At 43.5% G+C, this 24,049-nt stretch overlaps 2 protein-coding genes and 2 long non-coding RNA genes across 7 annotated transcripts in view; 2 read left to right on the forward strand and 2 right to left on the reverse strand.

Annotated features, from left to right (window-relative positions):
- Positions 1 to 8,747: 8,747 nt before the first annotated feature.
- LOC309368469 (uncharacterized protein C3orf85) lies at positions 8,748 to 15,445 on the reverse strand. Its single transcript, XM_081908599.1, has 4 exons — positions 15,317 to 15,445; positions 12,108 to 12,241; positions 10,985 to 11,070; positions 8,748 to 10,108 (listed from the first exon to the last, which is right to left on the reverse strand). The coding sequence occupies exons 1-4, from the start codon at positions 15,363 to 15,365 to the stop codon at positions 9,991 to 9,993; spliced, it is 387 nt and encodes a 128-aa protein (XP_081764725.1). The 5' UTR covers positions 15,366 to 15,445; the 3' UTR covers positions 8,748 to 9,990.
- Positions 8,748 to 24,049, reverse strand: part of LOC309368475 — an 88,338-nt gene continuing 73,036 nt past the window's right edge. Inside the window, exon 2 of the long non-coding RNA XR_014167766.1 lies at positions 8,748 to 9,022. This is a non-coding gene — a long non-coding RNA (uncharacterized lncRNA). The remainder of the gene's footprint in view (positions 9,023 to 24,049) is intronic.
- Positions 13,021 to 15,463, forward strand: LOC309368504. Its single transcript, XR_014167797.1, has 2 exons — positions 13,021 to 14,838; positions 15,277 to 15,463. It is a non-coding gene; the product is annotated as an uncharacterized lncRNA (long non-coding RNA).
- Positions 16,050 to 24,049, forward strand: part of MORC1 (MORC family CW-type zinc finger 1) — a 49,920-nt gene continuing 41,920 nt past the window's right edge. For 2 of the 4 annotated variants that reach the window (XM_081908404.1, XM_081908403.1), the window contains exons 1-3: positions 16,050 to 16,867; positions 21,652 to 21,705; positions 23,556 to 23,590. In XM_081908404.1, coding sequence (XP_081764530.1) covers positions 16,797 to 16,867; positions 21,652 to 21,705; positions 23,556 to 23,590 — 160 coding nt within the window. In that variant the 5' untranslated portion in view covers positions 16,050 to 16,796. The remainder of the gene's footprint in view (positions 16,868 to 21,651; positions 21,706 to 23,555; positions 23,591 to 24,049) is intronic. The other 2 variants (XM_081908402.1, XM_081908405.1) reach the window with 2 other exon arrangements.

Genomic DNA, 24,049 nt, shown 5'->3' on the forward strand with positions numbered 1-24,049 from the left:
TTTTCCATTTTGTGTTCTTAAAAAAACAATCACAATATTTAATTCTTGAACTAAAACCATCTGGGTCACATGTTGGGTGGAGCTGCTCTGAACCTGAATAAATACTTAAAGTAGGGTTGCCATACGTCTGGATTTTCCCACACATTACCAGGATTTCAAAGGTGGAATTGATGTCTTGGGGGCACTTTGGGGCTCTCCTTAAAAAAAAAGCTCAACAATTTTGGGAGTGTCTTGAGGTCCCAAAGATCCAGTGTTCAGATTTAACACCCCAGAACAAAAAAAATCCTACACTAAGAGATGGAATGTTGTTATTCTAGAGGGCTCACCCAGGTTCTAGAGAGCCCTCTAGAAAATAATTTTTTATTAAACTTTTTGCCTACTCCAATGATTCCCCAGTCCTAGGATGGAATTTACCTAGGACATCCAGAAGATATGAGGATTTGTGAGTGGCAGTGGAAATCAAGCTCCTAACCAAGAACTGATGAGGAGCACAATACAAGTTCAAATTACAGAAGTTCCAATACACTAATAGAAGGACATTTTCATTGAAAAAAATATGGGGCACTATTTTTCAAAGCAAGAAATACCAGAGGGGAGGAAATACAGAATGTGAACAGAGCCTCTGTGCCTATATCAGACTAGCACTTATATCAATGGACTCATGTGATACTGTATTTGAGAACCTTGCTGAAATTAGGTTGATGTGGAGGCTTCAATATGGTGTCTCCAAAATTGCACAACTGCTGAAAAGATCTACTCCATCTAATGATGCACTCTTAAAGTGGACTCAGCAGCATTAGACAACCTTTACTTTCCTCACCCCACAACCTGAGCAATTTTCGAGCCATTGGTGTGCAAATTGAAGAGCTGGTTATAGTTCAAATCAGCTGCTTATTCGGGGAACACATTATTTAGTACCAGAGGGCTTTACTGTACTTCTAAATGAAAACAATCTTGAAAACACACAGATTTTTTTCCCTGGCAAGGTCCACTTCTATGCATGCACATGAAAACACAATTGTTTTGCATGCTTATATTTGCAATATATCAGAGGAGGAAAGCAATTGCCTTTGCGATGAAAGCTCATTTTCTCCTTCTGTGCTCCCTGTTTTAATGAGAGGACAGCAGTGATAAACAGACTCTCTAGGTGGAGGAGATTTACTATAAAATTCAAGCCTATTTATCACATAGAGCAGGGGTCTGCAACCCGCGGCTCCGTTGCCGCATGTGGCTCTTTTACACCTTTGCCGTGGCTCCAGGGTGGATACTAGTGAGAGGAGGAGGCGCATTGTGCGCCCTGACACTCCCCACTGTGGCAGGCGGTGTACTGGCTGTGATGTCGCATGGGGGCAGTGCGTGCGTTAGTCACGCACCGTCCCGACGTCACCTTCCCACCCACCCGCCCACTACATTGTAAGGGGCATGTACGCTGGTCACTGCATTGAAAGGGGGCATGTACGCTGGGCACTGTTTTGAAGGGGAGTGAAGAACACACACACACACACAAAAGGTAACTTGTTAATTTAACGTTTATTTCTATGAGGAGGAGTAATTCTGAGGGGTCAAACAAAGAAATAATAAAAAAGTGACAAAAAAGTTATTTTTATAATGACGAGTTTTGCGGCTCCCAGTTTTTTTTTCCTTCGGAAACGGGTCCAAGTGGCTCTTTTTGTCTTAAAGGTTGCAGACCCCTGACATAGAGTCTGGTCATGGCAGAGGGTTCATGGTCTGTCATTACATGCTGATTCCAGTTCTCGAGAGGTTCTGATACTTAATGCAAAATTGGTTCTCTCATTCATTCTATTCAGCTTGTGCAAACATTTCTGTACCTAATGTGAGAAGTGGGACAAATTTAGTTCAGTCCACATTTAGAAGCAAACCTATCCATTTGGCACTTTTTGAAACACTACGTTCAACCTTCCTTCCAAATTTGCACTGCTCTGAATTTTGTAGCGTAGTTCTCCAGCCAAGTAACTTGTAGAAAAATGCATGTACTAGGATAAATTGTGTATAAAAATGAACATGTTTGTGCATATAACTTACAAATATACATTATGTTATGGGAAATCACTTGCAAGAATTTGTATATTGGGAGAAAAATACAATAAGATGATGAATAATTTCCATGGGGACTCTCTCTCTCTCTCTCTCTCTCTCTCTCTCTCTATATATATAGTTGGGTATACAATAGTACCTCGGGTTAAGAACTTAATTCATTCTGGAGGTCCGTTCTTAACCTGAAACTGTTCTTAACCTGAGGTACCACTTTAGCTATTGGGGCCTCCCACTGCCACCATGCCACCACTGCACGGTTTCTATTCTCATCCTGAAGCAAACTTCTTAACCCAAGGTACTATTTCTGGATTAGTGGAGTCTAACCTGAAGCGTCTGTAACCTGAAGCATCTGTAACCCAAGGTACCACTGTATAACACTCAGAAGAAGAGTGTGGGGAAAGAGGAAAGTAAGAAATGCATTCCACTATTTTAAAATGTATATGATGGATTGAGCAAAGTATAAGGAAACAGTGGTCCTCTTCATCTCAGAAACTGAAACTGTGGAATTTCACTACACAGATATCTATTTACTGTAGGAGTATTTTCTGAAACACGTGAAAATCATGGATTACTTTTGCATGGTGTTGGCAGCTTGTGTGAGCCAAAGTAGCACATTAGACAAAGTGTTGGGCTTAAGACCTTGATGTGAGTCTCATATGTCAGACAGCAGGCTGGCTGCCTAAGTCTCTCTTAGCCGCTGTTTTCAACATCAAAACATTATTTCGACCATTATTCAATACATTCTTAATAAATTTTCACAAACTGAAGGAAATGATGCGACTAATAAATATTATATTCATTGGGACAAACAAAAATCTTCAAAGTCCAGAGAGATCACTATAGCAGATTCCCACCCCACCCGCTTCCTGGTAGAGTCCTGAAAGAGTTGCATCTTAACTTGGGAATCCCACTTAATATACTTGCATCCACCTTTATAGTCTCCTTTTCTTAGCAGTAAATATGTTGCAAGGCACCATAAACAATGCCTGGGCAGCATCACAGCATTTGTAACTCAACTTAGAGCTCTACTTGCCAGGGGTATGTGCAAGGAGCATAGCTCAGTGCTAGAGCCTTGTGTGCTGAAGGTCGCAGGTTCGATCTCTGGCGTGTCTAGGCAGGATTGGGAATGCCCCCATCTGAAATCCTGGAGAGCTTCTGCCAGTCAGAGTAGTCTATATTAAGCTAGATGAGCCATTGTCTCAGTATAAGGCAGCTTCCTGTATAACTATGATATGTGCTCTTGTAATTTCCAGTCTGTCAACAGAAAGTTCTAGGACTTCTTATATTCAGCCCAGCTGTGTTTGCTTCATTGCACAACTGACTTGCCATTAATTCCTTGTTTAATTATGCTTAGCGGAATTTTGACTTTTGCCCTGTAGTTTTAATTGTTGGATGCAGCAAAACACACACGTTTTCTTTCCTGCTTCCTTCTGCCTTTTTGTGGATGCAGAAAGCAGCTGGGCTAGTTCCATGTGACTGCAAATAATTAAGAGCACGTCAAAACACACCAATTAATCTCAAGGAAGAATCTCGGCGGCTGTTGTGTTTATGGGGCATCCCCCTCCCTCCCGTATACATTTCTAAGCTGCCCTGCATCCCATTTAATCTAGATTTTTTTCCTTTTACTGAAGATGTTCCTTGCACAAACACATGGAGTCTCTTGTTTTAAATGCATGGCACTTCATCATGGTTTTGCAACGGTTTGGAGCAAATAATGTTGTTCTGTAGATACTGGATCCTATGCTAATTAGAAGACAAATGGCCTGCACTGGAATAGCAAGAAGTCTGTGTTAGGGGGAAAAAATATTATTAAAGAATGTTGTCTCTTTCTTGTAGAGAAAAGGCAAAAACAGGCTTACCGTAAATAGCAGGCAAGAAAACAGTAAGCTATCCTAAACTTTCCCCTCTTGCCTACTTTTCTAAAAGTCCAAAACTGAGCACAAAATTTCACCTAAGGTTGGTCCGAACAGAACTACATCATCACATCAGCAATGATTATGGCCTTTGTTGCAATAACTTAATGCAATGCATGCACATAGTTTAGTTAGGACCACACCATATGCATAGAACGTTGCTTTAAACTAAGTGAGAGTATTGGTCCATCTGTCTAGTTAGACTAGATTCCTCCTTTCTTGTTCCAACTGGCATTGGGAACTGAGTGCTTTTAAAGAAGGGGCTGGTGTTGTGCTGTTTTTATTGTAATGATTTGTGTGGCTTTAACAGAATTTCACATGTGCAATTATATGTGTATATAAATATATAGTTTTCATTCTATCAATGTTTTTGTTTTTTAAGATTGTTCCTCTCCCCCCCCCTGTTTTTTAGCTGTTCTTATTTTTATTTGTAAGCCATTTTGAGTCCCCTTTGATGGCAATATATAAATAAATATATAGTCATAATAATAATGTATATAAAATAGCTTTAAAAAGTTTGATGCAAATTTGACTTCCTTCAGAGGCAACCTGTAACCTACAGAGGCTGAAGAAAGCAGAGGAAGATCAAATGACTGAAGTAAGCATGGGACGCAGGTGGTGCTGTGGTCTAAACCACTGAGCCTCTTGGGCTTGCAGATCAGAAGGTCGGAGGTTCAAATCCCTGCGACGGTGTGAGCTCCTGTTGCTCTGTCCCAGCTTCTGCCAACCTAGCAGTTCGAAAGCTTGCCAGTGCAAGTAAACAAATAGATACGGCTGTGGTGGGAAGATAAATGGTGCTTCCGTGCACTCTGGTTTCCGTCACGGTGTTCCATTGTGCCAGAAGCGGTTTAGTCATGCTGGCCATATGACCCAGAAAGCTGTCTGTGGACAAATGCTGGCTCACTTGGCCTGAAAACAAGATGAGTGTCCCAATCCCATAGTTGTCTTTGACTGGACTTAACCTTCCAGGGGTCCTTTACCCGGGGTTTTTTTTTTTACCTTTCACCTCACCGCAAACATGATGATGGCATTCTCCCATATTATCTGACAGAGGCCATGTTTGAGTCCACGGAATGTCCACTGCTGCCTGAGCAAAACACAGAGGATCAGGACCATAGTCATTTTGTTTGTAGCCCAGTGTACTAACACACCCGAGCCAGATATCATTTCTAGTTGGGAATGTGGAGAAACTGCTCCAATAACTAAATATCAGCTGGGCCTGGAAGTCCTGGAAGCACATCCTTGAGACTCTTGCTCCTCCCTCCATAAGCCAGGAAGGTAAGGGAGCATGACAGTAATTGAATGCATAGAGAGGCTGGAGTAGAATAACTATGTCAAATGCCGCCAGTGTTGACGTATTGGGCACCTTTGCAATTTGGCTCAGGTTGCAACACAGACAGGCGGCATGTCCCCCTCCTTGGAAGTGTTGGGCTGCAGAGTTTTAAATGCATAATTAATGTGGCAATGAAGCACACACTATCTATACTATTAAAATTTATTGTGGTATTACTTGCAAAAATGAATTCCTAACAAGTTGTGGCCTGAGCTGTAAAAAAATTAAAGGTTTTTTTCTGCCTCTTCCCTGCAACCGGCTCTATAATAGAAAGCACTGTGTAATTTATCTCAATATTATTTTATTAGCACTTTTTAATTGCTCTGGCAGATAAGTAGCAGTGGCTATTATCTTAGCAAAACATTTGTATTAATAATGTCACATCAGTTGCGGGGATTGCTGTAGAATATTTCACCCATATTAACAGTCGCTTCGAGACTCAAAGCCAATTTTTCCTGCGTGACAAGTATTAAAGAGAGGGCTGTAATAATATGCCTTTGCTGTCAGGCTTCCTTGACAGAAATAATACACATTTATCAAGTGTCGCTGCAAAAAAATAAAATAAAAATGCATGTACATTACAAATTCCCAAATTATCAGATTCTTTTTTTCCTCGGTCATAATTTATATCCCCGATTGACACGATCATTTAACATGGAACAAATCGCCATAAGGAGGCTTTTCCTTGGCATTCTTAGGTGGTCAGACTTATTTTACAACCTTTCCCCTTTCATCACATAGATTTGGATACAGATACTGTACAGAAATGGATGGTGTGCTGGCATTCAGCTGCAGCCACAATTTAGTATTGATGATGATGATGATATTTCATTTGTTCTTTCTCCCTCTGTGTATGCATTTGTGCATCTTTCTATTAGAGTGTGATGGGTGGGCGCTCACCTGACCTCCGGTCAGTTACCCTACTACTGCTTCCTGGGAGGCAGAAGGGGAGAGGGGAGGTGGCAGTGAGGTCGGCATGGTGCCAACCATGTTTGGTTTAACAATCCTTCTCCCCAGGGAAGGAGCCAGCAGTGATGGAGGGGGAGATGATGGTGTTGGATGAACAGATCTGGTCTATTTTATGTTCTTTGTTCATAGGAGTAATCCTAAATTAGCTTTTACCTGATTGTTTTTATTGCTATTATGGATATTTAACCTTGCTTGGGGAGGGGCTATATTATACTATTGTTTTACTGTATTTTATTATATTTTATTGCTTTCTAATTTTTGTTGTTAGCTTGGTGGAAAATCAAGATACAAATTTAACCAATAGAGTAAGCAAATAAATAAATGGAAAAAAATATTATTTTTATTTAGTACTAACATATCCAGCAACTTCTAGAAAATCACAGCTTTCCCTCTGGCATGGATGCTAATCCTGAACTATTTCTTGGGCTTTAGACTGCAGGGGATTTTTATTACAATACTGAAATTCATAGCAGAATATGCCTGGGCAAGTGCACATTCTAACTTGAATACCGCTACCGAGCTCGGAACATAAAATTGTGAGGCTCAGATTCTAAATCCTATTGGACCACAAAGCAATTTAGAGGCTGGATATTTCTTCTAATTGTGGATTAGCCATTGTTGCTTTAAAGCAGAGTTGGGGAATCTACGGCCCACCAGATGCTGTTGAACTTCAACACCTATCAGCCCCAGTCAGCATGGCCAATGGTCAGGGATGGGTGGGAGATGTAGTCCCAACATCTGGTGGGCCACAGGGTCACCAGCCCTGCTTTAGAGTATCGACTCCAGGGTGTGGGGCAGGATTTGTGGAAGTCCTCCCAATGGAACGAACAAGCAAAGAGAAAGAACAGATAGGCATAGCAAGTGACATTAAGGAGACTTTATACAAATAATTGCACTGGAAAGTGAAGAGTGGTTCTTTCACAAGATAACGAGACAGGAACATGCATAAATGCATTATTTATATTGAACATATGATTGGTAGAGCAGTTATGTGCTACTCTGCAACCTCAATCCGATGATCTAATTTGTCACTGCTGTTCCAATGCTATTTCAAATGCTATATATTCTGCTGCATGGTGTCTTTTTTTCAGGGAACAGTGAAATTTGTTATAAGATAGATAAACTCAGGTTGCACTTCTGCAGGACTCTTGGCCTAATCACCGCAGGAGAGTGTCATAGATTAAACACGCAAGCACCATTTCTGGGCAAATCAATTACCATTGGGGGGAAAGCTCCCATTGGTGCCACTGGAAGCCATTTTCGCCCTTGGGCTAATGGCTACATCTCTGAGGCTGGAGCTAGACAGAGCTACCATCAGAAACAGGCTGCCATTTTTCTCCTTCCCTGTCCCTGCGCAATGTTTAGGGATAGTGTACACATAATGCAACATCACTGTGTTGTGACTTTCCACATTCACATGGAGATGTGTGTGTGTTATAGAATGGATAGGAAAACCAGCACATGTGGAGCATCAGAGGACAAATGTGTCAGTGCCAGGCTTTTGGGTAGGAATAGGATGCCTTTAGTAAGCCTACTTTTCCTGCAGTTGCTGCTGCTCATTTGCTTGCCATACCTTTGGACTGCCCAATTGGCATGGTTGCTCAGAGCAAAAGGGCAAGGCAAGTGGAAGCTTCTACCTTCCTGTCATTGCTCACTTCCATAGTGTGTGTGACAATAAAAAAGATGAAGTGGAGCAGGTCAGGGAGCTCCATGGATTAGCAATGATTGTTGAGTTGTAGACCTCAGCAGGCACACAAGAATGAACCCCCACACTGGTCCTGTGGAACATTATGGAGAAGGAGTGGGAGGGATGAGAGCTGAAATTTTGGCCCTCATCTGTTGCTGTATCTAGTTTCTGCCTTGGATATAACAAATCCTTCAGGTTTCACTTCTAGTTTCACCTGAAGGAGCGTCTCCACTCCCATTGTTCACTGAGGTCCAGCTCCAAGTGCCTTCTGGTGTTTCCCTCACTGAAAGAAGTGAGGTTACAGGGAACCAGGCAGAGGGCCTTCTCAGCAGTGACGCCCACCCTGAGGAATGGCCTCCCATCAGATGTCAAGAACAACACAACTTTTAGAAGACATCTGAAGGCAACCCTATATTGGGAAGTTTTTAATGTTTGACATTTTATTAAGTTTTTATATGTGCTGGAAGCTGCCCAGAGTGGCTGGGGAAACCCAGTCAGATGGGCAGGGTATAAATATTATTATTATTATTATTACTTGTGAAAGCAAATTACATAGCTTAACTATGTGCGGTGTGAAGAAGCACTTTTTATCATTGTCCTGTGGAAAGGTGGGCAGCCAGCATGCTTTCAAACACAGAAGCAAAGGGAATGCTGAGCCTGACTCAAAGCTGAAGCTGACAAACATTACAGCCCACTTCACAAAACTTGACTCACTCACATCCAGACATATCCATCACATTAGAAAAGAGAGGCAAAATTATGGTTAATAAAGGAAGGCACTTGTCTGTGCTTTGATTTTTTAGGACAAAGTTTATTAGTGGTCCATTGAAATTAACAGCAACTCTCAAGTAGGTTATTTAGGGGAAATGTTACAGAACTGCTGTCTGAATTTTGACATGGAAGCTGGAATAGTAAATACAGGAAGAAGGAAGGACAAGGCAAACAAAAGAAGGAAGCAATACAAAAGTGGTGATTGCGGGTAGGAAGAGATGGCAGAGAGATGGTAAGAATCACTTCCTGAAGATACAAGAAGAATGGGATCATTTAACACCCATCCTAAAATACCTACATTGACTCCCAGTACATTTCCGAGCTCAATTCAAAGTGTTGGTGCTGAGTCCTAAATGGCCTCAGCCCAGTATACCTGAAGGGGCATCTGCACCCCCATCGTTCAGCCTGGACACTGAGGTCCAGCTCCAAGGGCCTTCTGGTGGCTCCCTCATTGAGGGAACTGAAGTTACAGGAAACCAGGAAGAGGACCTTCTTGGTAGTGGTGCCCACCTTTTGGAACGGGCTCCTGTCAGATGTCAAAGCGATAAACAATTATGTGATATTCCGTAGACATCTGAAGGCAACCCTGTATCAGGAAGCTTTTAATGTTTGATGTTTTGTTGTGTTCTTTTATATTCTGTTGGATGTGTGGGATACAATAGGGTTTAGCAGCTCTAGACCTACAGCCTGAGGCAAACAAGAGCTGTACAAGAGATGAATAGGCACCTCTTGGGCACCTCCTATACCTCTGAGAAAGATGGATGGCTTCCTGATGGATTCTGCTCTTGTTATTTTAATCCAGGCATAGGCAAACTCGGCCCTCCAGGTGCTTTGGGACTACAATTCCCATCATCCCTGACCACTGGTCCTGCTAGTTAGGGATCATGGGAGTTGTAGGCCAAAAACATATGGAGGGCCGAGTTTGCCTATGCCTGTTTTAATCCAAGTCTTTTTGAAGAGGTTTCTGTTGACTCAAAGGATGCAGAATATCCATTAGATAGTACAATTTGTCTGAGGTGTCGATCTTACAGTTTAGAGTCAAGTTTACATAAGCAGTGCACTAAACTCTGAATGGAGGAATCGGATCAATGTCTGGTTCCACTATAACAATGTGGCGTTTACTTCTCCTCTGCTGAAGATTTGCTCCCGATTGCCACAACACATCCATATGAGAGTTAATTTGGTCCCTGTGAAAAGAATTTCCATTGGATAGTACAGTTCATCTGAGGTGTTGACAGTCAAGTTGGCATAAGCAATGGACTTTATGGACAATGAGGGTCAGTGTCTGATTCAGGTGTAATAATGTGGCGTTTACGTTTCTGCTGCTGAAGATGCGCTCCTGATTCCCGTAACAGATCCATGTAAGAGTTAATGTGGTCCCTGTAATCAGAATTTCTTTGTCAGACTCCTGCAAAAGGTTTAGCACGGAAACATTTGCTTTTCTCCCCTACAGCCCCAGGCAAACCCTCAAAATCTCCTCCAGAAGGTTGTGGGACCCTCTAGAGCACATTTTGTGAGTGCAGAAGGAAAGGAGAGGAAGTGGAAGTCCCATGGCATGAGTGCAGCACTGTTCATGCAGTGTTGGATACAACCTGTGATCTGCATAAGACTAACCCACACTCATTGGTCTATCTACCTCAGTACTGTCAAGACTGACTGGCTGCAATTTTCTGGGGGTTTCAGACTGGCGCCTTGCGCCGACCCACCTGGAGATGCCGAGGATTGAACCTTGGCTCTTTCGCATCCAAAGCACATGCTCTACCATTGAGCTACGTTCCTTTCCTTTGTACATGCACAAGTCTAGAGCAAGTGGGATGGCTTGAGCCTGTGGGATAGCTCAGTTTGTAGAGCATGAAACTCTTAAGCTAAGGGTCATGGGTTCAAGCCCCACCTTGGGCAAAAAGATTCCGTGCATTGCAGAGGGTTAGACTAGATGACTCTTGTGGTCCCTTCCAACTCTATCTATTGATCTATCTATCTATCAATAATCTATCATCTATATCTATCATCTATCTATCTATCTATCTATCATCAATCTATCATCTATCTACCATCTATCTATCAAGTCTAAGGAACACACAGAGAGAATTGTAAGCTGGCTCACCTAGGCCAATGATGTCAGCAGTAACTCACAAACGATGCAAAATTCTTTCAGGCATTTTATATCCTGCCTTTGAATTTAAGATGCATTTCACTGAATGCAGTAGGTTCAGAGATTCCTTCACACAGACTGAATTTCACACACATGCAAATTACCTGGCTGTATCGGTATCAAATGCGACAGATCCCAAATCCATGTAGTACTGTGCTGACGTCCTCAGCGATGTCCAGTATTCGCTGGCCTGGTGAGAACAGATGATTAACGCCAGAAGCAACAACCCACACTCAGGAATCAGATTCTGCCCCCCCCCCCCCTCCAGGAATGGGAAAGCGGTTAACGGCCCCCTCCCACAACTTTGCTGCTACAATCAATTCACAGCCTGTTCTGCCCTCAAGTGTGTTTCCCAGGGGAGGGGGGGATAACCCAACACTCAACAGAAACACTGGATTACATGGCACAATTGTCATTCACTTCACTCACTCACACACCAGTAATATTAGCATAGCAATGTTAAAGTACTTGCATTCTTAATGTAACCAACCCTTTCTCAACCACGATACCTCATGCATTATGGAGACTGTCCCTTTGCCCATTAACAATAAGTCCCAGAGTTGTGAGATCCAGATCTCAAACAATATTAACGGACAAACTAAAAACCCACGTATGAGAGTGTCAAACAGACAAGAAAATCAGTACCTCTCAATCAATCAATCAATAATGAAACTGGTATAGTTTCATTATATATGTAACATCAATAGAACATGGTTTTAAGCCTCCCAGAACTCGTGGCAATTTGTGGAATAATACCTTTGTTTAAAAACTGAAATGACTTGAAAGTTAAATGTAATTAAATAGAGTTTAGGTGCTTTGGGGGGAGGGCATTTGGGGGTATTCACAATGTGAATAATGGACACACATTATTTGAGGGGGAAAGGTGGTGAGATCCTGCTATCAGGTTTCATTCCTGACCTACTGTATTCATTAGATTCTGTCTGTAAAGGTCTGCCATGTCTGCATAGACCTGGGAACCCTTGACAGGCATTCTAACAAGCTGAGGGGGGATACTTCTCCCCCAGACCCATTCACATTTGACACCCACATTTCTGAACCCCTAAAAAGAGCTACTTTTGCATATATTTTTTAAGACAGAGAAATCCACGCAGACCCACACCACCCATCAAATCTGCAAGCGAGCAATGCAAATCCTCTGCCCCCCCCCCAAACCACACTGACCTTCTCTCAAAGCTCTACCATGAAATCTTAGAAAATTGTGAATACCTGTTCTGCCACGGTCATACCCCAGCCATTTTGGGGGCTAGCTGGATCCCAATAGCCTGAAAAAGGTGCTTGTCTCCTAAGTCGTAAGAACTCATTGGCTTCTTCCTCGGAGACAAATGGTAGTCCCCAAATCCCTGAAATGGCAAAGTCACAGCAATCACAGTCATGGATTAACAGAACGTGCAGATTTCATACATACGGGCAGGAATTTAACATGGCGTCATGGTGTTCATTCCATCAGCAAAAGTTGTCAGCTGTCCAGATACAAGAATTCCCCCTCTTAGAATCATAGAGTTGGAAGAGACCTCAAGGGCCATCGAGTCCAACCCCCTGCCAAGCAGGAAACACCATCAGAGCACTCCTGACATATGGTTGTCAAGCCTCTGCTTAAAGACCTCCAAAGAAGAAGACTCCACCACACTCCTTGGCAGCAAATTCCACTGTCGAACAGCTCTTACTGTCAGGAAGTTCTTCCTAATGTTTAGGTGGAATCTTCTTTCTTGTAGTTTGGATCCATTGCTCCGTGTCCGCTTCTCTGGAGCAGCAGAAAACAACCTTTCTCCCTCCTCTATGTGACATCCTTTTCTATATTAGAACATGGCTATCATATCACCCCTTAACCTCCTCTTCTCCAGGCTAAACATGCCCAGCTCCCTTAGCCATTCCTCATAAGGCATCGTTTCCAGGTCTTTGACCATTTTGGTTGCCCTCCTCTGGACACGTTCCAGTTTGTCAGTGTCCTTCTTGAACTGTGGTGCCCAGAACTGGACACAGTACTCCAGGTGAGGTCTGACCAGAGCAGAATACAATGGCACTATTACTTCCCTTGATCTAGATGCTATACTCCTATTGATGCAGCCCAGAATTGCATTGGCTTTTTTAGCTGCCACGTCACACTACTGGCTCATTCTCCCCACATGCTCTGTTCTGGAGACAGCAGGGAGAGGAGTGGGGGGGGGAGCCCTGTTGCACCAGCTGAAGTCCTTCCACTAGAGCAATGTTTCCCAAAGTTGGGTCTTCAGCTGCTTTTGGACTACAATTCCCATCATCCCTGACCACTGGTCTTGCTAGTTAGGGATGCTGGGAATTGTAGTCCAAAAACAGCCGGAGACCCACTTTGGGAAGCACTGCACTAGAGGGACTAGTTAGGTGAATCTCTCCCATGATCAATGCACTGATTAATACTCTACATTAACAAAGCAGTTAGATTAGATTTCACAGTGATGTTTTAACATCAAACTTGGAAAAGCCAAGGCATTGAAAACCAGCACATTAAAGTGCACTAAGGGCAAATCACTGCAATGGAGTTGAGCGATTTAAACTGCCTGGATAGCTTCCGATGTGAATCTGCACAAAGGGCTCACCCAAACATCTGCTCGTCCCATGCCCAGAAATCACAGCTCTGAGGGGCTTTCTGCTTGACCTGTGCTTTCCAGGCGCGGGTCCAAGCAGTTTTCCTCCTGCCCCACCCGTTTCCCAGGGGAAACCCACTCTTTAGTGCTAAATCGGAGCAAACGTTAATCCAGAGAAAACTCGGAATTGCTGCTTGCTCCAATTGAGCGCTTAAGAGCAGTTTTCCAGTCAGGGGAAAGCAGCAGCAACAAGGGGAGGTGTTGTTAAAGGCACATGTATCCATACGCAACGTATGCGTTCTGATACCAACACATGTAGAATTTTGCTCCCACTTATTTGTTTTTACCGACTCCATGTAACCCCAGGAAGCAAAGCCAACTGAATGAAGATGCTCTGCAGGATCTGTGCTGTGGGTTTGTGGAGATTGTAAGCCCATATCCATCTCCTCCCCCCTCCCCCTTGACTACTTCAAACTGCAGAACTGGCTCCGTTACAGGTGCTACACAATACTTGCTCCACACTTGTAAGAAATCGGTATTTTAGCGTGGCAGCATTTGGAACTCCCTGCCTATTGATATCAGACCAGCCCCTTCACTGTACTCTTTCCTGATACTGCTTGTTCAGATATGTCTATCCATGCGTTCTCTTCCTCTTTAGCCGCTGTTGACTTTGTCTTTTGTATATTTTTAAATACCTGTTTTTATTGATAATTTTTAATGCTGTATGTTAGGTTTCTGTAAAATGCTCAGAGGCTTTCTCACAACCAAGCTGTATATACGTTCTGTGAAACAAATAAACAAAACAATGGACCCAGCTCCAAGTATAATAATAATAATAATAATAATAATAATAATAATAATAATAAATTTTATTTATACCCCACCCTCCCCGGCCAGCGCCGGGCTCAGGGCGGCTAACTTCAATAAATTTTCAGTAAAAACATAACAAGAAAAAATAAAAACAAAATAAAATACAGGTTAAAATGCAATTAGGAAGAAAAACTTTTCTGTGTCCACTTTCTCCACGCCCAACATTCTTTTACATACCTGCAGCGTGTGTCCCCTTATTTGCCTCGTTTCTAAGCTAAACAGCCACAAGTGTTGTATGCTTCCTCACAGGGATGTTCCTCCAGACCCTTGACCATTTGGGTTGCCCTGTTCTGCTCCTTTTCCAACATCCTCTTTGAGGTGTGGCACCCAGACCTGTACCCAGGGTTCCAAGTGCGGCTGCACCACCAATTTCTATAAGAGAGTCATGACTTTGGCATGCTGTGTCTCGAACGGTGGTGGACTCTTCATCTTTACAGATTCTTAAGCAGAAGCTGGATGTCTACCTGGCGGGAATGCTAAAGCAGCAGATGTCCTGAATCACTGGGTGAGTGAGGCTGTATTAGCTTTTAAGAACCCTCCCCAACACTACCGTTCTAATGTTACTAAGTGCAACATGCAAAAGAGCTCGGCCACACTTCATTCTGACCACAGAAGTATTTCAATTAAAAGATAATGCTTTGCCGGCATTACAGGACGCCACATGAAAATGAAATCTGCTTTTAATTTCCTCTACGGCTCTTTTTCTACATGCTCTCCCACGGAAAGCGAATCTGGAGGACTGAAGGGCACTTCAGAGGCGCACCCAGGGAAGTTTTTAATGTTTGGTTTTTTATCGTGTTTTTAATATTTTGTTGGGAGCCGCCCAGAGTGGCTGGGGAAACCCAGCCAGATGGGCGGGGTACAAATTTATAATCATTATTATTATTATTTGCTTAACTGTGAATTCCTTCACCGATCTTTGTCTATTCTTTTTAATCCACAACTAGGGTTGATTAATCATTTCGACGCCAAAGCCTAAAAGCTTACCTGTGAGCAACACAGCACACGTAGCAACTTGAAGCATGGAGGCAGACATGGTGTATATTCTTCGACAAGCTTTCCAGCAGAGTATATAACCCTCAAACCCAGGTATTTTATGTACTCAAGATCCCCTTCGCTTTATCAATCATTTACTATGTCCATCGGAAGAGTTCTGCAGGCAGAGGGCAGGGTCCACTGTTGCATTGACATGTTTCCCCGACCTCTTTCTAACCTTTGGACTTTTTACATGGAAGTTTTGATATAACTCAGACGTGTCCCCTTCCGCCTCCCCCTCCCGAACTTACCCACTAAATTTTGAGTACCAGCAATATCAAATATGCTCCATTTTGGGGGCTGCATTATGAACTGGTGAAGTTACCTTATACTGCAAGAGTCCTGTCTATGGTTTGGGGCATGCACTTAAGACCGCTAAATAATCAACTATTCCGCGTATGTCCAATAAGATCTTCAACTGTGAGTTCAGTTCCCCAAAGCCTGCCAGAATGAAGCAGTGTTCCTCTGCAGCAAGGAGAGAGCCAGTCTAGCCTCCCTGTTTAGGGGAGTTTTTGATGTTTGCTGCCTTACTGTGTTTATATTGGGAGCTGCCCAGTGGCTGGGGAAACCCAGCCAGATGTGGGGGTACAAATAATAAATTATTATTATCCCTAACAAGAGTGTTCCAAAATCCAGGAGCACTGCAGCTACCAAGCAGACTCTTTGGACTTTTTTAAAAAATGCAAATGCTTTTAAGTTGCTTGTTTCGAGAATGTTTCTGCTTATCGTGTTTTACTTTTAAATTACATATCTGTATGCCGCTCGGGGCTCCTTGCAGAGCAAAGGTGGGCTATAAAATTCCATAAATAAACAAACACGCCAGGACATTTGCTTTGTACACCCGCTGCTCCTCATTGGCCTCAAACAGGTGAACGCAGAGATAGAAAGACTGAATACCATCTCTCTCTCTTTTTTCCTTCCATTTTGGTATATTCATATATATGTAACTTCGGATTATTTCTTTGATTTGGGGGTTGCAGTTCCTGCAGGAGAAGGCTAGGAAAGGTCTCCCTCCTGTGGAAGGAAAGCTCAGAAAGAGCAGGTAGGGAAAAGCGATCCTGGTCTCATGTCCCGCTTGCGCCCTTTCCAAGCGCATCTGCTTGGTCCGCGTGAAAACAAGGATGATGGCTCAGCTTGGCCGTTGGCCTCAACCACCTGGGCTCTTCTGTTAAGCTAGGCTGGCTCCTCCTTAGCCCGAAGCCAGCCTCTCTCTGGGGCGTTTTCCGTGCTTTAGCCTCCTGCTGCCTCCTTGGCTTTCCCCGATCGCCTTCAGCTTTATCACAAGGTGGTCTTAGCCGGAAGGGCGTCGCCACTCTCCTCCTTCCTAACCCCCAAGTCTCGCCTTGGGCCCTAGAGGTGCGTCGTCGCACGCTGGCCACAAGGGGGCGCCCTGCGACTGCGTCTGGGCCCGTGCGCTCCAGGCCCCGCGGCGATGGCCGACAATGCGCGTTACAGCGCTCTTTGCAGGGCAGGGTTGAGGCTAGAGTACCTGTACGCAAACTCGTAAGTGGAGCGACCTTTGCTTTTCCAGTTTCGTTTTATGCAGGCCAAATGCATTAGCTGTTGGCTTCACCAAGGCATGGGCAGGAGGGTGGGGGCAGGAGGGGGGTGGTCCAGCAGCTGCAAAGGAATTTTGCATTTCCTATAGCGGGACATGCTTCTAAAAAATAGGTCCAAATTTGGAGGGGTTTGCTTTTTTGAAAAACAAAAAGGAAGAGTGAAAAAACTCTCCAAAAGGGTAGAGGAGATCATTTGGAAAGGCCTCTGCCTTTCCCAGGTGGGATGCGTGTTCTAAATGGCAGGAATGACGTGTATTTTTTGGCATTAAAACTTGTTCCATACTGAAATGAGGGCTGGGTCAAGGAAAAGTAAAAGGAAAGAAGCAACGCCAACTTGATACTCCAAAAATAAAAAGCATAGGTGGTGTTCTGTGCCCTAGAGACTTTGGCTAAATTCAGTGTTTGTTTTATAAATGCTCTGTGCCAAGCATTTTGAGCACTTAGAAGAATGGGAAAGAGAGTTTTCTTCTTCATGAGCAAGAAACACCTTACTATCTTACCCCTCTGTTTTATTACACCCAGTGCTTTTTTTCTGGGGCATAGCCCTAAACATTTTGTGAATTAAGTTAGGCCTCATTGAGGGGCAGTATTTCAATATGAGTAGGAAAATGAGAGTACCCCTACACATTTTTTTAAAGAAAACAACAACAGCCACTGATTACTGTACATCTAAATGTTCTGGAAGCTGCATACCAAGTCAGAGCACTAGTCTACCTAGCTCAGCATTTAACACATTGGCCGGCAGCACCTGTGTAGGATTTGGAGGCATCTCTCCCAACTCTACCTGCAGACGCCAGGGATTGAACCAGCGGACCTTGTGCATGCAAGGCAAATGCTCTACCACTGAGCTACCCTCCTTTCCCTGAGAAGGGGACAAGTCTTGTGCATCCCAGCCAAGTTTTTAAAAGACATTTGAGCCACTAAGGGGCTCTTTGTGTGTGTCTGCTTGGACCTAGCTTGCCCCCAGGCTCGCTGTGTTTCGAAAGGACCATGTGAGAGCTCTTAGGAAGAGGGGAAGGTGCAACTGGGTGAAGCATGCAGCCAAATCCTAGGCCAGAGGTTGGGGGACCTGTGGCCACCCAGATGTTGTTAGGCCGAAGCTCCCATGAGCCTCAGCCAGCCCACCCAGGTGTCAGGAGTTATGAACATTGTCGTCTCACAACTTCCAGAGCGCAGTCCCTTTCCTAGGCTTTGACTGAGAAGAAAAGGCATCTTGAGCCCCACTTTTGCTTCCAAGTAAATGGGCACAGCCAGCCAGTCTGACTCTGAAGCAGATTAGGAAGCAGAGTCCCCTGATTTTCTCCAAGAGCGTATGAAGAAGTGAAGCAGAAAAATTGTATATAGGGTCCCCACAATAAAGGCAACATGGAGGGTAAGGATCCTGGAAAGGCCCTGCAGTAACTTCTACACCCCGTTTCACCTTGCCCAAAGTCCCAGTGGCTGCACATCCTCCTTTAGAACAAAATTGCAGCCCAGTCCTGCTCATAAATAAAGTGCAGTTGGGTATATCAGTGGAGCTTTCATACATGTAAGGATGTACAGGATCCCACAGGCCGTGTGTACACCATAGTGTACCTTTAAAGCACATTCAAAAGCACATTATTTCCTCCAAAGAATTCTGGGCACTGTGGTTCGTTAAATGTTGCTGGGAATTGCAACTCAGTGATGGGTAAGCTGCTTGTGCCTCCTCGAATATGAATTCCCCTTGTTGAGAATGGTAGTTTCCAAACTCCCACGGCAATGTCCTTTCGCTCTTCCCAGCCCTCTTTGTCCAGTAGAGGCGAGCTCATAGGAGTCACCGGTCCAAAGATTTTTGTCAGGGGTAAAAGGTAAAGGGACCCCTGACCATTTGGTCCAGTCGTGGCCGACTCTGGGGTTGCGGCGCTCATCTCGCTTTACTGGCCGAGGGAGCTGGCGTACAGCTTCCGGGTCATGTGGCCAGCATGACTAAGCCACTTCTGGCGAACCAGAGCAGCGCACGGAAACGCCGTTTACCTTCCCGCTGGAGCAGTACCTATTTATCTACTTGCACTTTGACATAGCAGGCTGCAATCCTATACACATGCCCAAACATTCCTGTGAGCAAGTCCTGTTGAATTCAGGGGGAATTTGTTCTGAATAGACACCTATAGGATTGCACTGTTAACATACTAGGGCAAGGAAAACAAAGGCAGTGTGTACACATTACCGTTTACTCTGGTTCCAGCACAGTCCCATTGTGGCGGACACATGACATCAGCCATAGTCCATATTTATCCTGTAGTTCTTTGAAAAATGCTTCTGTTTGGGGTGTTTCCCCTCCAACCAGCTTCCGTCTGATTTGAAAACGTAAGTCTTGTGCACTTCACAGCTAAGACGAGGTGTGGACATTTGAGGCAGCTGTTGCACATGCACAGATGACAGCTTCGTTAATAGGAGTTCAGGGGAGTTACACACATGGGGAAACGGAACGGAACATACATCAGGTGATGGCATCCTTGTCTTCTCTGGTGTGTTCAGCCAATGTGCAAGGAACACAATGGGGGGGGGACCTCACTGTGTTTTAAGCCACTGGTGTATACATAGCCAAAGACCCTGTCTTGCAGCACCTTAAAGACGAACACATTTATTGCACTGAAGTTCTGTGTCTTTATTTATTGCATTACAAGATGACTCATAAAATAAATTCCCTCTGCTGTAGCTTCTGCTATAAATAAATACGTTAGTTTTTATGGGGCCACGTGGCTCTTTGTTCTTGTTCGATATATACAGCACCCATGCAGGGAAAGACTAAGGATGGATTTATTTTCCCACAGCAAAGAGCAGTTCCCACCAAGCAAAATAAAAAAAAAAACCCACATGCAGTCATTTCAGAACCAATTTAAATCGAATCTGATGTTACACGTTGGTGCCCCTGAAGAGGTACAACAGCATCCCACAAATATCTCCTGCGATATGAGGTTCATAACCATTATTTATTGATTATCCCAATCGAGGCAAGCCAATGTTCACTGTGCTGACATGTGTTTTATATATAGATTTAAGTGTTTGGGCAGGGCTGGCTTAAGAAAATGCCACCCTAAGCAAGGCTTCTGCCTATCAGTAGCATTTATATGCAGGTCGTCATAACGTTGGGGGTGGGAGCGGGAATGGCCTTGGCTGTTTTACAGCTCCCAGTGCAGTAACTACATGTTATTATTTCCTGTTTATATCTTTAGCCTTTTTCATGGGCCACAAAGTTACATTTAGAGGCTTCCGTTAATCAAATTTGTTTTCAATGGTTTAATTTGTTCAAAATAATATTGATGCAGTTCTGTAACTATGTAACAGTTTTTCCAATATATTGTGGGTGGGGTGGAAGGCCCAGTCCACAACATGCAGTGTGCTGGGCCCAGAAAAGCTTGTTGCACCCATAGCTCAGACTAAGCTGTGGCAGCAAGAGCCAGATTTCCCCCTCCCCACTGAAACTTGGCCTAAATGTTCATCTTTACATGGAAATTAGTATTGTAACCGCTAACATGCCACACCGGGTCCTAAGTCTCTGTCTTTCTTTCTTTCTTTTGAAAAGGGCCCTATAGCCCAGTGGCAGGACACATGCTTTGCATGCAGAAGTCCCAGATGCAATCCCTGGCATCTCCTGGTAGGGCTGGGAATGTCTCCAGAATGAAACTTTGGAGAGCCACTGTCAATCAGTGTAGACAATAGAGAACTAGATGCATCACTGGTCTGATACAGTCCAAGGCAGTTTCCAGTGTTTATGTGTTCTTTCTGCCTCTTTGAAACTTGTGGGAAAGGGGAGTTGTTTACACAACTTCGGCTGCAGGCCTAATTTGTAATGGCCTGCCATTTGAATTCTATTTTTCCTTGTCGCTTGTGTGCAGACATTTGGTGACTCCAGACACAACCACAGAGTTGATTCATGCCCAGCTATTTCTGCAGCCCTCTTCAGGCGTTATGACGTTCACTGTCTGAGAGGTGTTTCACTTCCCAGTTTCACTCCCACCACAGACTTCCTATATTGAGCAGGCCACCAAGGTCAGAAGGAGAATTGTAAGCACATTCAGCTGAATACACTTACAAACATTGGGAGCACTGTGGAGTCAGGTTTCCCAAACAAGAGGAAGCTGTGACATGCAGGCTGCGATGGCCCAGAGAGCAAGGCCTGCATGACAGTGTGTAAAACCTGGGCAAATCTGTATGGAAAACAAGAGACCCTTCATGAAACTGACAAAATGATATGCAGTCTGCGAGAGTTTATGCTACAACAAACCTGTTACATTGCAGTCACTCGTCAGAATATAATATATAGATATATCTGGCAGTAACACTCTCGCAGCACAATCCTGTCTGTACTTTTTATCTGGGGGGTCAGTCTTATTGAATTAAGTGGCGATTATCTCTTGAGTAAAGACTCAAGTCACACTTGCTTGAATGTGAAGTCCTATCGAACCTCTGAGTAAATATCCATAGGACTGGGCTGCGTAAGGACTGCAGTCTCCTGTTATCGTGTGACCCGCTCAGGAAGAAGAATTGCTGTTACCTTTTGCATGCGCACCTTCCAGTTGTATTTCAAGTGTCAAGGTAGAAGGAACCCCCAGTCAAGCATTCTCTCCCCTGCCCTCAGTTTGACATTTCCACGATTTGAAGAGGAGGTGCTTTGTTTTCCGGCATGCCAAATAACGCTTAAGTGTTCGATTTGTTGCTGTTCCAGGTTCTCTCTTCTAAAACTCCCTTAATGCTTCTTTCTAGCACAACACACGACTTTTTATTTGGAGCCATCGCTGAACTGATTGACAATTCCCGGTAAATACTACTTTTAGGAACTAAATTTTATGCTGCTTACTGTACTTGGGGCTTGAGAGAGTGTGTCATGCTAGGTCGTGGCAATAGATGTGTTTTGTTCTGTTCTACTTGGCGCAAGAAGGCAGCTGTCAGATTTTAAATCTTTCTCAAATGTAGGAAATGGCTTTGGAATACTCCTTCCCTATTCAGTGTTGTATACGAAAGCTTATTTCTCCTGTCGCACAATTCTTTTCTTCGTATTTGGGCTTATCCACAGAATCGAACAACATTATCCTCTGTGGCTGGGATGGCCAACTACTGTTGCTTCCAGATGGGCTTAAAATCACAGGGGAAGTTATAACAAATGTGTAATTGGTAACAGGTGGTTTCTTTTATCAGAGGGCACTTCCAGGTGACCTGTTTATGTAGCTTTCTTCCTGATTGGTTTGTGGAGAGGTTAGATGACATTGACTGAAGCACGTGTTATTCCACACTGCCCAGTGCATTTTCCACACCATTTGCCCAGTGCAAAATATCTGGAATTTTTTGAGGAAGAGAGTTTATTGCACAAGATGTCCCAATCAACTGCAGTAGTGCAACTTGAACTTCCTATTCTGTGATTGAATCCTACCCCAAAATAGCAATAGTCTGGATAGCATCCTGATTTTCCTTGGAAAGAGGTAAGTATTTGGATTAAATACTTTTCCGCCATTTTGGTCGGAAGCTGTTCTGTGGACACTGCAAAAAAAAAGTGCATGTATGAACAACATTGATCCTGTGGTGAACACTCATTTGGAAGCACTTCAGCCTGGGAGGCTGGAGTCTTATTGGCCAAGGTGCTCACAGGGACAAGACTTCTGGAATTGTGGCATCATTGCACTCCCTCCAAGCAGCTTTACCAGGAAGCTTAGACCCCTAGCAGATTGAGTCTTGAGCATGGGTAGGCAAACTAAGACCCAGGGGCCGGATCCGGCCCAATCGCCTTCTAAATCTGGCCAGCGGACGGTCTGGGAATCAGTGTGCTTTTACATGAGTAGAATGTGTGCTTTTATTTAAAATGCATCTCTGGGTTATTTGTGGGGCATAGGAATTCATTTTTATTTTTATTTTCAAAATATAGTCTGCCCTCCCCACAACGTCTGATGGACAGTGGACTGGCCCCCTGCTGAAAACGTTTGTTGACGTCTTGATGCTTAGTTAAAGGATTTGTTTCTTCCACCCTCTGAAAGTGGTTGGTTATTTCAAATCAATTTGTGAAATTCACCTTCTACTGCTTGCTCTCTGGGTTTGTTGCCTCCCTTGGGATTTCAAGCCCAGACAATCCTGTTATTGGATCACAGTTAGTATCTTCTCACTGGTAGTCTGGGATGGTATATTGATAATTTCAGGATGACTTGCATGCTACTGCTTTAACGCTTTCCTTTGCATCAGCTTCATATTTTACAACTTCATTCGAGACTGTTAGCTTTGCACAATACTCCTTCAGAAGTCTGATATATAAAAAAATTAAGTTATGTCACTGATTGGTTAAATTTATTTATATTCCTTTTTCCATACATAGATGCTGCATTGAAGAGAGTTGTTATTGCATTATATTTTTTTATTTGATTTTATATCTATACTGTCTTTCCTCCCCGTTGGGAGCCCAAGGTGGCATACAATATAATTAAAACCACTGGCGCAGAATATGTACAGTAGCATTCAAGTGATTTCATGTGATTTAAGTAAGTGCAGTTTTGATCAGACTGTTTTTGTGTTTCCAGCTAGCATAGACACAGTTCAGTAATAGAGTGAATTTGCTTTATGTGTATCTACATGTGTTAATGTTTTCATTTAAAACCTTTTTAACAATATTTAAACAATATTTCCAGAGATGCGGATGCCACCAGACTTGACATATATACAGGTAAGTTGTCTAAAGGGGGGTCCTGTTTCTGAATGCTTCTTAGTTTGATCACATTACAGTGGTACCTCGTGTTACATACGCTTCAGGTTACAGACTCCGCTAACCCAGAAATAGTTCTTCAGGTTAAGAACTTTGCTTCAGGATGAGAACAGAAATCGTGCTCCGGTGGTGCACCAGCAGCAGGAGGCCCCATTAGCTAAAGTGGTGCTTCAGGTTAAGGACAGTTTCAGGTTAAGTACGGACCTCCGGAACGAATTAAGTACTTAACCCGAGGTACCACTGTATCTGTTTTGTTGAAAAGAAATTGCTTCATAAGATGGTGATGCTATATTTATTTAAACACTGCCTTTCCATGTCAGGGACTCAGAAAAATAATCCAGTTATGTAAAAACAATTAAACATTGATAGAATACAAATAAAAATATATTAAAACCATACAAATATTTACAATATAAACAG

Source organism: Podarcis melisellensis (genome assembly GCF_964234715.1).
Source record: "Podarcis melisellensis genome assembly, chromosome: 4".
NCBI classification, from domain to species: domain Eukaryota; kingdom Metazoa; phylum Chordata; class Lepidosauria; order Squamata; family Lacertidae; genus Podarcis; species Podarcis melisellensis.

Bases quoted from the DNA above. Each gene is read 5' to 3' on its own strand.
- LOC309368469 (XM_081908599.1), bottom strand. From the start codon at position 15,365: ATGTCTGCCTCCATGCTTCAAGTTGCTACGTGTGCTGTGTTGCTCACA. The intron at 12,242-15,316 runs GTAAGCTTTTAG...TTGCCATTTCAG, and splicing joins GTGTGCTGTGTTGCTCACAG to GGATTTGGGGACTACCATTT. The intron at 10,109-10,984 runs GTAATTTGCATG...TTCTGATTACAG, and splicing joins TTTGATACCGATACAGCCAG to GGACCACATTAACTCTTACA.